The sequence below is a fragment of the Condylura cristata genome, unplaced genomic scaffold, assembly GCF_000260355.1.
Source record: "Condylura cristata isolate star-nosed mole 26May11 unplaced genomic scaffold, ConCri1.0 scaffold00026, whole genome shotgun sequence".
Classification (NCBI taxonomy): domain Eukaryota; kingdom Metazoa; phylum Chordata; class Mammalia; order Eulipotyphla; family Talpidae; genus Condylura; species Condylura cristata.
In genome coordinates, this window is record NW_004567127.1 from 8,726,532 (window position 1) to 8,740,020 (window position 13,489).

The following is a 13,489-nucleotide window of genomic DNA, read 5'->3' on the forward strand; positions in this document are numbered from 1 at the left end:
CTCCGAGCCCCAGCTCCAGGCCCGCTCTCTGCTCCGAGCCCCAGCTCCAGGCCCGCTCTCTGCTCTGAGCCCCAGCTCCAGGCCTGCTCTCTGCTCCGACCCCAGCTCCAGGCCTGCTCTCTGTACTGACTCACCATTGTCCTTGAATGCTTCCATTTTGTCAGCTTGTTCAAGATCCGAAGCAGATTGATACAAGAAAAGAGGTTCCGCCAGCAAAACTGGTTATTGTCGCCCGCTTCCTACAGGGAAAAGCCAGGGTGCATCAAACCTTCATAGCCTTGAGCTGCTGGACCGCTGGGATCCTCATACACACAATCTCTAGACCATGGTCTCTCCATGCTGGCACCAGGGGTCTCTCCTCTCAAAGTGGCCTGGGGGGAGCCCCAGCCCACCTAAGGGTGGGAAGTTAGGTGGGAGAAGAGGTGTGTGCCCTGAAATTCCCTAAGGGGAACACAGAACACGACACTGGGGCAGTGGCTCCACCCCAACCTGGCCCTGGTCCCACAGTGGGGGGAGGGAAGCAAGTTTCCAAAAGAGCTTTGGGCCAGCAGCCCCGAAGATGATGCTCCTGACAAACGAATCCCTATGTCCAAATCTGTCCACACTGCAAGGTCCCTCCCGCTGGCCCTTCTATGCAATGACCGTGCTTGAAAAGTCAGGCACTCGACAGCGACCTCTCTATGAAGACAGCTCTGGCCCAGTGGGAGGGAGATGGGCTCAGCGCCACTCACCCTCGAGCCAAGGGACAGCTGGGCAGGGCTGAGCCACTCACCAGACTCTCGGCGGTCAGCTCTGGCAGCTCGTGCACCACGCAGTGAGGGTAATCCAGGACAGAAATGCTGCAGAGGAGAACCCAACACCCACCGTAAGCAGGGCCTGGGGAGCTGGCTGAGCAGGGTGACAGGGATGGGGCCTGCTCGCCTCACCCCCGTGGAGTAGGAGCGTGAACCTACCTTTCCTGGACCACCCTGGACCCCAGCTATAACATGATGAAAAATTGCGAGGGGCCTCTGTGGCTAGAGATGAGCTTGTAGTTGTGTGAGAGAGGAGACCCAGAGCAGTAAATCTGGGCTTGGGGGAGGCAAACGGCGCCAAGCCTCTCCCAGAAACGGTGTCCAGCTGACAGCTTGCCCCCAGGAGTATCATGGAGGAGCAAGCGCTGTCAGGAACTGCTGGCACCAGCTGGGCGGGGGTGGGGTGAGGATGACACTGGAGCCTAGGATGGGAAGTGCACCATCCGGCAGAGCCAGCCACGGGCTGCGAGACTGGCTAGACTCAGCCTGGGCACAGCGTTCTCCACACGTGGGGCCGTGTCTCACTCATCTCTGTGGCCTGTAGGTGCCGGAGGGGCTCAAGGGCTCAGGCGCCCTGCCGCCTGGCCATACCCACCCCTCCCGATCCCTGGTGCTTATCACCTGTTCTTGGCAGTGATGTAGGACATGATGTTTTGGTTGAAGAACTTGAGGATCAAAGGGATGCAGTTGGCAAATACCAGGTGCTGGGCCATGTACTCAAACTGAAACCAAAATTAAAAACCAAGCATGACCCCTGGGACCACGCCCCTCGACCGCCCAGGACTGCCTGGGAACGGCATGCATGGGTTGGAAAGCCAAGGCCTGAGCCCCAGCCCCCTGGACTTCGGGGAGGCAGACCCTGAAGTACCTGGTAGACGTGGTTCAGCTTAAAGTGCTTGAGCAGCAGCAGCAGAACAGCAGAGATGGCCTTAACAATGACCTCTTTGTGGCGGTTCACATCCACCCCCAGCTTCATGCTCTGCAACACCGTGGTGCTGGAAACACAATTACCAGGGTGAGCCGCACGTCTCCTTCCTCGCAGCAGAGAGATTCCTGAGCCTTCTCTAGACAAAGGTCTAGAGAAAGGTTCCCGGGTCACCAGCCACCCCCTGGATATCCGAAACCAGGCCCAGGGTCCCTTCAACCCTCGTCCCAGGCAGTCTAGCTCAGCCCCAACTCGCTCTCAGCCCACTTGCCGCCTCCACTAACAAAATGAGCTTCTCCTACATGAGACTTCCCCTAAGGCTCTGCCCCCACATGAACTTGCGATTCTCAAAGTGTACGCAGGGCACACCAGTACCGAGATGGCCCCTGGTACGGAGACAAGATGTTTCTGAAGTCAGATAATTTAGGAAGCACTGAGCTAAATTAGTTTCTTAATTCAGGACTTAGGACTTATGCTGTAAATATCTAAAAGACGAAAGGCAGTATTTGGCTGTGAACCTGTCCCAAGGGCCTTACGAAGGCCTCGAGTTCCGTGAAACCACCTCTGCATTCATTCAGCCTTGTCTCCTCCCTCACCTGGCTCAAGGGGCCAGTCACCAGGGAGCGGGTGGTACTGGCAAGCTGGCAGGCAGGAGGCTCCAGGTACAACCTAGACCCTTGTCAAAGCAGCCTGCGACCTATCTACATTCTCCTCACGGAGCTCACCCAATGCGCCAGGGAGGACGAAAGGAAATCAGTCACCCAAGACATCCCCAATATGAGGAGCGCTAGGTCCAGGACAGGCGTGTCCACTGCTGGTCAGGTCCAGCTGCTGCCCGCAGACTGTCCAGCAGCCAGGCTGACACACCCTGGGGAGCCCACGCACACAGCTCTTGGCACGGCCCATCTTGCTGGGGAGGAAAGGACCCCCCCGATTCACTCAGGCTTTCACTCAGTGAACTTTAGGCCAGAATCCAGGCCATACGGATCAAAGCTTAATACTTAATCCACTGTATTTTCTTTTCTCTGAGCCAGAAACACCCTCAACTTAACCTGCAGAGGTGGCGGGCCAGGAAGGAGCAACCAGCCTAGCAAGTGGCGGGACAAAGGGGGAACCCGCCACACTCCGCCCTCTACTCTGCCGCCGGACCTGTCTACTCACAGGAAGGGTACTCACGGCATCTCCTCAGGCAGGACATCTGCCAGGATGTTGATTGAGTCTGTTTTGGCTTTTGAGGTGGGAGCTGCAGCCAGCAGGATCTTCAGCAGTGCAATCTGGGGAAGAGCAGGGCATGCAGACCCGTCTGCGTGCCTGGGGGCCGCACCACCCGAGAGGTGGGTCCTGCAGGGGCCTGGAGCAGGGAGAGGGGGCGGGGGCCTGCCAGGGCAGAGGGCAGGGCGAGGTCGTGGCAGGGACCGGCTGACAGCACCGAGGGCCCCAGAGCACTCACCATGTACTGCGGCAGACTGGGGAGCAAACCTTGGTAGAGGGTCTCTGCAGGGACTTGCTCAACTTCCTCTTCTCCCTTTCAACACAAGAGGCACATGGAACACCCCAGCCCAGACATCCGTCTCCTAGGCCAGCCAGCAGCTGGCTGGGGAGACTGTAAATGGCAACGCATGTACGCGGCCTCTCAGTGCTGGTGACTGCAGCAACACAGACTTTACTCTCACGCAACTCTGTTCTACGAAGGTATTGATAATGACCTCATTTTCCAGGTGAGGAAATCAAAGCGCAAAGAAATGCAGTAACTTGCCTCGTCGCTGCCAACCAGGCGGCGGGCGGGGAATCGGCGGCAGTTGACGGGCACAGGCCTAAGCCCTGCCCTTCCGGCCTAGACATGCCACCGGCGTCAGGAAGTCACCAGGACTTCTGACCACAGGGCTGGGGCAGCTGGGGGGCCCGGCCCAGCACAGTGCCCGAGAACAGACACGGATCCTGTGGCCGGAGAGCGCGACTCACCCCCGAGAGAGGAGAGCGGAGGTACTCCTCCTCCATCTGCGCCTGGACCTCCGCGATCGACGTGTATTTGTGCTGGAGAGAGAGGGAAAGGCGGTGCTGGGCCCCACGGCTCTCACTCACCCCGTCACGCTCCTCACCATCCTCTCAGAAGGCTACGTCACCACAAAGATCCCCGCGCCTAAACATATCTCTGAGTGAGGCCCACCTTTTAAAACCAGAGTAAAAAGCAGATTAGGGAAAGCAAACTTAAAAGCAATGAAGAGATTTTCAGAAGACAAAAATGAGATGGGTCTCTCTGGGGGTGCAGGGGTTAAAGTCTCCACGCTAGCAAGCTATCAGCAGCCGCTGCAGCACGAGTTTGATCCCTGGCCAGGGAGCTGACCCACATGGCACAGCAGACTGTCTCACTCGCTGCTGCCCTCGGCAGTGTATTTCCGTAGATCCACCCGTTCTGCTCCCCACTCTGTCTCTGGCGAATCCTCTCACCCTACTCACCTCTGGCCTGTACCCCAGTTCTTGTACACATAAATAAAAAAAGAAAAACTATAATATGATGAAAACTTGAAGAGCAAAATCAAGTACTCAGTCACCAAGAATCAAGTACTCGAGTACTCCTAAAGCAGGGAGAGCATTTAGCACCACACATTAAAAAAAAATCTACTTCATCAACGTAAACAGCTACACTGCAGACACGCTGTTAGGGGAGATGCCTCCACCTCCCACCCCGCCTCAGTGCTCTCCCCTAAGGGGCACATGCGCGTGCACCACACTCCTGTCTCTCCCCCCCCCTCGCACTCAGCCCTGCCCTGGCCGGCTGCTGAGCAGGGAGGAGGAGCAGGACATTCTCAGCCCAGCTTCCTTCTCTCTTCCCCTTCTCCTCCACCAGGAGGGCCACAGCACCGGCACCACCAGGGGCTGGGAGGCGAGACACTCAGCCCAGCAGGTGAGCTATTAGGGCACCCCTCTTCAGTCGCTCTGTGAGCAATAAAGCTGGCTTTCGATCTGCCTGCCTACCCCTGCAGCTCAAGCTGCCTTAGAACTCGAGCAAGGAAGAGGGAGGCTGCTTACGGGGTCCCTTAAAACGCCAACTGTCACGCAGCATGATCTTTAATAAACGCCCAGCCCCAAACAAAAGCTCAGCTGAAAAAGGAAATCTTACGACGGACTGTTTTAATGGATATTGCCACAGTCCACCCAGGTTCCTCTGGGCAGACAAATCCTAAAAGGCTTCTCCCAAGGGGCTGGTCTCACTTTCCTCACCTGGGACCAAACTAGGCCAAAAGCTCCGAGTCACCTACCTGTTTCAGAGTCTTGATGCTTTCATGGATTGGCCTGGGCAGGCCTACCACAGTGTTCGTGTCGCTGGGGAGAAAGAAGGCCTGTGTTAAGCCCAGACATCCATTCACCTGGTCTCCAAACACCAGAGGCCAGAACGTGAATTCGTTACAGCTCTTCAAAGGGAGCTCAGGTCACCCTCCACCCTCACCTGCCCAGAGTATAGCCTATGAACTTGCTGCGGCTGGATTCGAGGAACATCTCAATGTCTTTCTCTCTGGAAAGAGAAAAGAAATAAAAACAGCAAGATTTTTACTAAGTGTCATTTCATGAGTCAGGTTAATAAAACACAGAATACCCAGAAATGGTGAAACCATTGTGTGTCTTCCACACAATGTTTTCTTTTAGAAAATAAAACAGAAAAAAGCTGAACTCTTCAGATTACTTAATGTCCTTGGATCAATAACCTGAAAATATATTATGTATAACTAGTTTTCTCATACAATTAAAGTGGCATAGCAACTAAAAAGCATAATTTATTTAAATACTAATAAATTTGTCAACAGAATTTCTCAAATATTTAAAATTTTTACAAGTACAGCTATCAGCTACTGATTTTACAGGGGCCCATTTTCCTATTTCAAACAACTAGCCCGTCTTGTGCTCCTGATGACATGTGCTCGTTTCTATCGCCAACGAAAAGTGAGGCCAGGATCGAGAATGTGACTTCACTGTCTGCTAGATGGGGCCTTTTCAAACTAACCCCACTGATCCACATACGGGGACCGTTCCACTTGCTGACTCTCACACAGAGACCTGAAATATCTGAATCAGGGTTCTAAAGACATTCTTCCTTAGCCCATAGGTTTCTGCAAAAACTTGTAACCCCAGGGCGGGAGGGGACCGGCTTGCAGTGTCTTGGTTTCTGTTCTCCTATCACTCTCACAGGCATCACATCTCAGTGAGAGCTGGCCCAAGGCCCCCACACGAGTCCTTCTGAGCAAGGCCGCAAAGTCTACTCCTGGAGACCCAAAGGGCCTGCTCCCAGTGGGCCTCATGTGGTGACTCAGGTTTCAGGAGCAAAGAACATTCCGGAGGTCCGTCTGAGACTAACCTGACCTTGGGAGCCCACGGAAGTCCCTTGGGGCATGTCAGCCTGTCAGTCTGTGGTTGCTGCAGTGGGGGAGGCATCACCTCATCCCGCTCAAGGGGGAATGCCTCCCCCTCCAGACTGTTGTCATCATCATTCTCTTCCTCCTCTTCTCGAGAGTCATCAGCTTTGTAGGGATCACGCTCGTTGAAGGCATCCAAGTTGTCCTGCTTTATCAGGGCCTGAGAATCGAGGGAAGGGAGATCAGGCAGAGCCAAGTGACCAAAAAAAGCAAGGCTGGAGTGGCCATAAGCTAGAAAGGCGCTGAGGAGATGGCCGAGCAGCAGAAAAGCAAGTCAGGGTCCAACGGACACTGTTTGGCCCAGTTCCTCAAAAGTGCCACATCCGAGAAGCCACTACAAATCAGGTTCACCCAGCAGTCACGCCACCACATATGTGCGCCTTGAGATCCTCAGCAGTCGTGTGTGGGGACCTCACCTTGAGCTCCCGGCGGCCCCGTTTCTGCTGCTGCTCAATCAGGTCTGAGGCAGATGCCGGCGGAGAGGCAGCCCTCATGTTGCGGATCACTTTGATGCTGTCTTCGGGCAGTGGGGGGAGGCCCAGGATGGCGCGCTTCTCAGCCTTCATGCTCTGCAGCTCCTCAAAGCCTCCCAGCGTGCACTGCAGCACAGATAGAGCGCAGCACCGGTCAACATGTCCACCAGTGGGCCCAGTCACTGGCTCGAGCTGGAAAGCACCCCTGACACCAGGCCCACGGAATCTCCGTACAAGGGACTACACCCACCCATGGGAGGTTTCAGAGACATCAGCAAGGGCGAGGGGGAAAAGCAGCAAGGGAAGAGAGGTGCTCACTGGCTGAGCGGGTGCAGGTGAACTTAGCTCTGAGGGTATGACATGCTCTTAAAGAAAAGGCAGATTGAACCTTCCCCGTTCCCAGAAACATCAGAGACGCCTCTGTTCTAACAGAGAAGCCATCTCTCAAAGTCAAACTGGGGGTACATTTTGGACAAATATTTTTAAAAAGCTTCCTCTAAACATGGCCCGAAAGCCAGCCCCAGTTGCGTTCAGCCAAAGTGAGGGCCACTCAGTTTCACTCTTTCCGAGCAATTCAGCTTTGCTCTTTGGCTTCAGTGAGGCTTCTCGAGGACAGGATGTCTGCATAAGATAAACCATGCAGAGCTCCAAGGAGACGCTGGGCTCCATAAGCTGACTTGGCGGCAGCCCAACCTGACAGAGGGTGTGAACGGGGAGGAAACAAGGTCCAAGGCAGCTTCCCTTTGTCCCCTGGCTGCTCTTCCTGCTCGGAGGGTCCTGGTCTGCCCAGGGCGGGGCTGCTGGCAGCACTTGCCCAGCCAGAAGGGCCTGTCAGCCCACTCAGGTGCCCACCCCACCCTGGGCCGCCAACAGCCGGCTGCACAGTGTCGAGGAAAGCGGGGACTCGGCGCTCACTCTAGCTTCCTTCAAGTAGCAGCTGCCTTAGGGCCCCAACTACAACATCTCTTATTTTGCCTCAAGTGACTACAAATTTCAGGTTCAAGAGTAGCTGGTCTGAGAGAAGGTGTCATGGCTGCAGAGAACAGGCACCAGGAGTCAGGGATCAACTCTGATTCAGAGGGCAAGTCTTGCCACAGGGGGCGAGCGGGCACTCGGGTCATTTTCTTTAGATGCTGCCGGTGGCTTCTTGGAGTTTTGTTTTTAACCAACCAGGTAGGTATTCACACAATTCAGCATTCCAAAGGATATACAGAAAGTCTCCCTCCCGCCTATGCCCTGGCACCCAAGTTTCCCTTGAGGAGCGGCTCACCAACACTGTCTTCCAAAGAAGCAAGAGAACTTTCTTCATGGGGAAGTGAGGAGCATGGCCGCTGCAAAACTTGGTCACCATCCCGAACAGCATGATGGCAAATGGCTCATTGTTATACAGAGGGGAACCTGCAGCAACACAAAGGCTCAGGACCACGTGGCCGGTGCCCAAAGCCCCCCACCCCAGGCACCCCAGATCCTACCCAGCTCAGCCCTGAAGGTCTGTCGCATTGTCCGCCACTCGGCCTTATCACCCTCACACTCCTGGTGAACAGTCTCCACGATCAGGTACATGATGTTGAGCAGGACCCTGGGGACAAGAAAGTTCAAGATGGAGCAGGATAGCAGGTTGAGGGGCACCCTCGCCCCCCTCACATCCCAGCTAACATGGGAAACACCTGTGCAGACAGGTTGGCTGGGGGCCGGGGGTGGGCCTGAAACCCAGAGAGAACTCTGAACCCCACAGAGCACCCTCCTAGTGCCTTCTCCGCGACCCCAGGTGGCTGAAGCCAGGACGGATCTTACTCCTTTGCCCCCCAGGGTCTAGGGAAGTGCTCAAAGTCGGTGCGTAACAAATGGCTGCCAGATGAAAGAATAGGAACAAGAATGGCCATGAGCATTTACTGTCCAAAGTTTCCTGGAATGCAAAACACAGGGGTGGGGGTGGGCCCTGCAAGTGGGTGCTGATCGGACAAAGAAGGGAGAGGAGGGTTCGTGTGAGAACATATACTGTTTACCAGGATGGCGTGGAAGCAGGACTGAAGAGGGTGGGACTCGGGGACCCTAGCTACACCGTCTGGAGACTTCCAACTCAGACAGACATTACTCCTCACCAAGGTGGAAAGGTGACCTCTCGTAGCTGCCCCGTCTCCTATGCAGTCACAGGATGTAGTGAGGGGTCAGGCTAACCCTAGTGATGTGTGCAAGAGAAGGTGGGACCCGAAGAGCACGCTGTGGCTCCAAATACAAAGTGACCCAACACTGACTTCTCAGGAGCGGGACGGGCAGGAAGCTACACCTCACTGTGGCTCCAAGTGGCTGACCCTGGCCTGCGCTGGGCGTCTCCAGCCCAAGCCCCCCCCTAGGCCTTCAGCAGGGCCTCTGCACACTGAAACACCAGACCTGCAGCGCAGGGCACAGCGTGCGCGGAGGGGACCCACGGGGGAGGAAAGCCAAAGACCCCTTCCACGCCCTGCTCTGCTCTCGCACTGAAGCTCAGGGACCCTGGCTCGCGGCTCGCCTCACCTCAGGTCTGTGCTGTCGGCCAGGGAGATGGCAGGCTTCCGCACCGCACTGCTGCAGGCAGCACTGTTGCTGCAAGAGAGAGTGGAGTCAGTGCCTCCCTCGGAAGGAGGTGCGCCACCGTCCCCACGAGCACCGTCCCCACGGCGCACGGGGGAGCTTACCCTGCACGAGTGGCCACAGACTCGGGTTAAGAACTCAGGCCCCAGACAGACTGCCAGGCTTGGAATCCTGGCTCCAGCACTCACTAGTCACGTGGCCTTGGGCAAGGTACTTAACTGCTCTGTGCCTCTCTTCCTTATCTGCAGATGGGGCTGGCAGCAGTATCTACGCCGTGAACACGGATCAGCACATCTGAGCACTCAAACACCGTCCGAGCACTCGGTGCGTCTCAGTTATTATCGCCGACGGTTACCCACAGACAAGCAAAAGCCTGACTGTGCACTGGAAAAAGCCAGCGGTGACACAGGCTAGCGCAGGCTTTGGCTGGGCCCGTAAGTCAGACTTGTGCCTGGCGCCCGCAGCAGTGTGACACACTGTCGAGTCCGCAGAGTTCAAAGCGAGGCCGTCCTCCTGAGCGCACCGTGCCCGGCCAGGACTCGCACCATCGGGGGTGATATCCCTGGACAGCAAGCTGCTAGCTTCAACATTTGGGGGAGCCACTCCCCAATGACTCAACCCACCTGGTCAGAACAGAACCCGAGAGCAGACCCCACGCCCCATGTTACCTACTGAACTCTGACTGACCAGATGGTTCTACAATTCTGTCCCCGAGTCCCTGGGTCACCTCCCTACTCCAGCCCCGCAGAAGAACTCACTCTATCTCCATGTTCAGAAGCTCCACCAGCGCGTTGAACGTGCCCACCTCCAGGAGCAGGAAGACGTTGTAGCGCACCCAGGACTGCACCTCGGCCTCGGAGCTGCACTCCCCAAAGGTGCCTGCAAACGAAGGCACACCATGGAGCCCCTTCGCCATGCGACGGCACGGCCACCAGAGGAGGTGCCGAGGGCCTCCGAGGGGTCTGCTCCGCACCTTGGGCAACGTAGAGAATTGCTCGAGCCACCCTGAGCCTCTTCTCCCGGGCAGTGACTTCCAAGCCATCCAGCAGCCTCATGGCGTGGGTACGGTGATGGTTGGTGTCCAGCTCAGTCCACTTCTTGTCTGTCACTGCAGGGTGAAAGACCAGTGGCACTGCACTTCCCAAAACCCCTCACAAGGGACTACACACCAGACCATAGCAACCCATCAAATTCAGAACCACCACAGTCTACAAAGCTCAGAAAAGTTACTCTCTCTGTAAGAGGAAAGGTCACCCTGCCACTCTACGAAACTGAATTACAGCTTTAATCACTGAAAAGCTACCGCTAGAGTACCCGCCGCCCACTGAAAATGTCACATCCAGCCTTAAACAATTCCGGTTCAGCAGGGTTCGCAGGCCGCTCCAGGAGAGCTTCGCTCATTCAGAGGACTAGAGCAGCGCTGCAACTCTCACGATGCAGGCTGAAAAGGAACCCAGAACGGGGGAATCCTCTCACCGTGGATCCGGAAGTCCTCCTCAAAGCATTTTCGATTCATCAGGAATTCTGGCCCTTCCGTGTAGCTGTAAAGCTCTGTCAAGGACAAAGTGTCATCACTGTCAGTTCCCTTCCACAGCCAGCCTCACATGCCGCAGAGAAGGGCCCGACTCTTCCCTCGTCACAGTGACTTCCAGACCAGGCTGTACTTACTACGAGGGTACTAGGGCACTGGTGCGCACCACTCAATGCCAGTGAACCCCACCGAGCCCCGCCATGCGCACAGGCGCCTCTCGCAGCTGCCGCCTCCCCGTTAGGGCCGTGCCGCGGCGGCCTGGGGACAGCACAGTGAGCCACAGTGGCAGCCGCAGATGCAGACAGTTGCGAGCACACTGGCTGGTGTCCCGCGGGCTCCATACTCGAGGAGACCACGATCGGGGCAGGTTGTAGCCAGTTAGGAGACGCGCGGCTTGGATCTAAGAGTTAAGATGTCCTCTATTTCAGGACAAACTCGAGGGAAATAAATGAACTTCAAAATGACATTCTAAGTGTGCTTAGAGATCAACAGGGGAGAAGCACCCCAACCTTACAGGAAGGCCTGTGTTTGCCTTATGGCCTTTACCAGAGAGCTCTGCAGCCCACTTGTCTGCGTCAGCGTACTCAAACTCGAGGTCTGGCGACTCGGAATAGCCCTGTTGAGAAAAGGAGACGCAAAGATCACAGCACGCGCCTCCAAGGAAGAAACAGCCTCCGAGCGCTGCTGTTCCGGCACAGTCTCCGCTCTTCTGCAGCCGGGGCCCGGTGTCTGTCTCCTTAGCTGGCTCAGGGCTCCCGATTAAGCCTTCTCGGAGCACCTTATACTTTCCCCTTACTGCACGTCTCATAACTTAGTTATATGCTGGCACATGTACGTGTACAGTGTCTGCCTCTTCTCCAAAGGCTGTGAGTTCTTCAAGAGAAGAAAATTTTGCTCACTAATAACTTCACGACGCCCAGCATAGTACTTGGCATGACTCAACAAAGAGATGAATAATTTATTCTCAAATAAATACTTTCTGAATGAGGGAACACAAGGCTTCCACACATTCAATGTAGTGAGTGATCCTTCCACATGGTGCGAAGATTCTGGAAGCCTCACTTTGTGGCTAGTGAGCTATCAACAGCTCAGGACAAAATGAGCACTGACACCCTCAACTTTCTACCCTCTCAAATTTCAGAGAGAACTGACAGATGGGCAGGCGGCAAAGCAGATCGGCTCCCCTCCCACACAGAGATGCGTGACAGAGAGAATCTGTAACTGCTGGGGACAGGTGACCACGGAGACGCACCACCTTGGAGGCCTTGAACTGGGAAGAGACATGTGGAGAGACAGATGAAGTCCTTAGGCTTAATTACTTGGGAAGACAAAGATCACCGACAGAAGAACATGACACACACACCTAAACTGAGTAATATGAAACACTCTGCACAGCCAGCAGAAGGTCCACTTTCACAAGCTACCAAGCCTCAGTTGCTTCGTTCATGGAATGGGGAGGGAGGTGTCTGAGAGAATCTACCCTGATGATTTCTAGGGACTCATCAGAATTACGGGGCGCACAGTGGACTTCATCAAATGCCAGCCTCCCTGTCCTCCATGCCCGGCTCAGGCTCCCAGCCTACAGCCTACAGACTTCAGCTGTGGCTAAAGACGGAGCTAAGCACAGCATCAGCTTCTCAAAAAAAGCCAATCTAGACAGGTCTCTCAGCTGAAACGTGTTCCAGGACTGACCTTCCTAGTGTTGAGTTTCTATGTAAACTGAAGGGTAGAAAGAAATCTAAAGGCACCAAAAGATATTTATTTGACCATTCGTGGTGACTTAGGAACATTTAAAGCCATTTTTAACTAAATGCTCTCTTATCACTAAGGTTAGCTCATGCTCCCTTCATAATGCCCCACACCTGAAAAAGTATCATCACCCACCAGAAAAAGCTCCGAAAAGGTAAGTTTTGTTATTTTTCCAGACAATTCACTCCAAGTTCAAAGTATGTCTATTTCCACCTGCCAGATTCTCATCCAAGATTTGTACTTGCCAACAAAAAACAAAAGCTTGATGTCACACATCCAAAGATGGACGGTACATCGCTCCTGGCAACGACTTGGTACACATTATACCTGGCCAGGAAGGGACGGGCTCTATCTAGTCAAGCCCCTGGCAGGTGACCCAGCACATCTGACTCAGGTGAAGGGAACCCTTCTAGTGAGTGATCTGGGAACCTGCTGATTAAGACGCCCGAAAACGCGGCTGCGACAACGTGTGTGGCTTCATTCATAAATTCGACAGTGGAAGGGAGTGGGAGGAATTCTTTAACTCCCGGTGAGACGACTAGCGTCTCCGGGGCCAACAGCCGACGAGCATGAGAGAGGGGGGATGCTGTGCCCTGATGCCTGCTTAAATAGAATTCCGATGGGACGCAAATGGCTCCCGAAACACCTGGCACTGTCAAACGCCGGCAGGAACCCGCGGTGACTAAGGTCACAGCGAACAGGGAACGTCTCCCCCGCACCTACGCTCGCCAGCTGGGGCGCGGAGTGGTGCCGGCGACAAAGAGCCTCGCCCGGCTCGGAACTGCGTCCGAACACTCGCCGGCCCCTTCCCCGCCCGCACGCGCCGGACCCGCGCTGCGCGACCCTCAGGACCAGAGGCCAGGGGGACTCGGGGTCCTGGGTGCTAGTCCCGGGTGCCCCCGGCACAGACCTCGCTGAGTGCATCCCCAGCCTGGGCGGGGTGCGGGTTCTCCAGGGGTGCGGCCGAGCCCACAGCGCTGGCCCTCGAGGAGCAAGCGAGCCGACGCCGGCTCGGGAGGCGCCCGGAGCGGGGGAGC

The 13,489-nt window shown here is 55.6% G+C and overlaps 1 protein-coding gene across 1 annotated transcript in view; it reads right to left on the minus strand.

Moving 5' to 3' along the window:
- Positions 1-13,489, minus strand: part of STRIP1 (striatin interacting protein 1) — a 16,933-nt gene that overhangs the window by 2,896 nt on the left and 548 nt on the right. The window contains exons 2-19 of the mRNA XM_004689674.2: positions 11,250-11,319; positions 10,649-10,723; positions 10,146-10,280; positions 9,931-10,051; positions 9,116-9,184; positions 8,074-8,180; positions 7,872-7,999; positions 6,545-6,727; positions 6,071-6,288; positions 5,168-5,233; positions 4,980-5,043; positions 3,682-3,753; positions 3,170-3,244; positions 2,896-2,993; positions 1,663-1,789; positions 1,416-1,516; positions 773-839; positions 135-239 (exon numbers count right to left, since the gene is read on the minus strand). Of these exons, the coding sequence (XP_004689731.1) occupies positions 135-239; positions 773-839; positions 1,416-1,516; positions 1,663-1,789; positions 2,896-2,993; positions 3,170-3,244; positions 3,682-3,753; positions 4,980-5,043; positions 5,168-5,233; positions 6,071-6,288; positions 6,545-6,727; positions 7,872-7,999; positions 8,074-8,180; positions 9,116-9,184; positions 9,931-10,051; positions 10,146-10,280; positions 10,649-10,723; positions 11,250-11,319 (1,881 nt within the window). The remainder of the gene's footprint in view (positions 1-134; positions 240-772; positions 840-1,415; positions 1,517-1,662; positions 1,790-2,895; positions 2,994-3,169; positions 3,245-3,681; positions 3,754-4,979; positions 5,044-5,167; positions 5,234-6,070; positions 6,289-6,544; positions 6,728-7,871; positions 8,000-8,073; positions 8,181-9,115; positions 9,185-9,930; positions 10,052-10,145; positions 10,281-10,648; positions 10,724-11,249; positions 11,320-13,489) is intronic.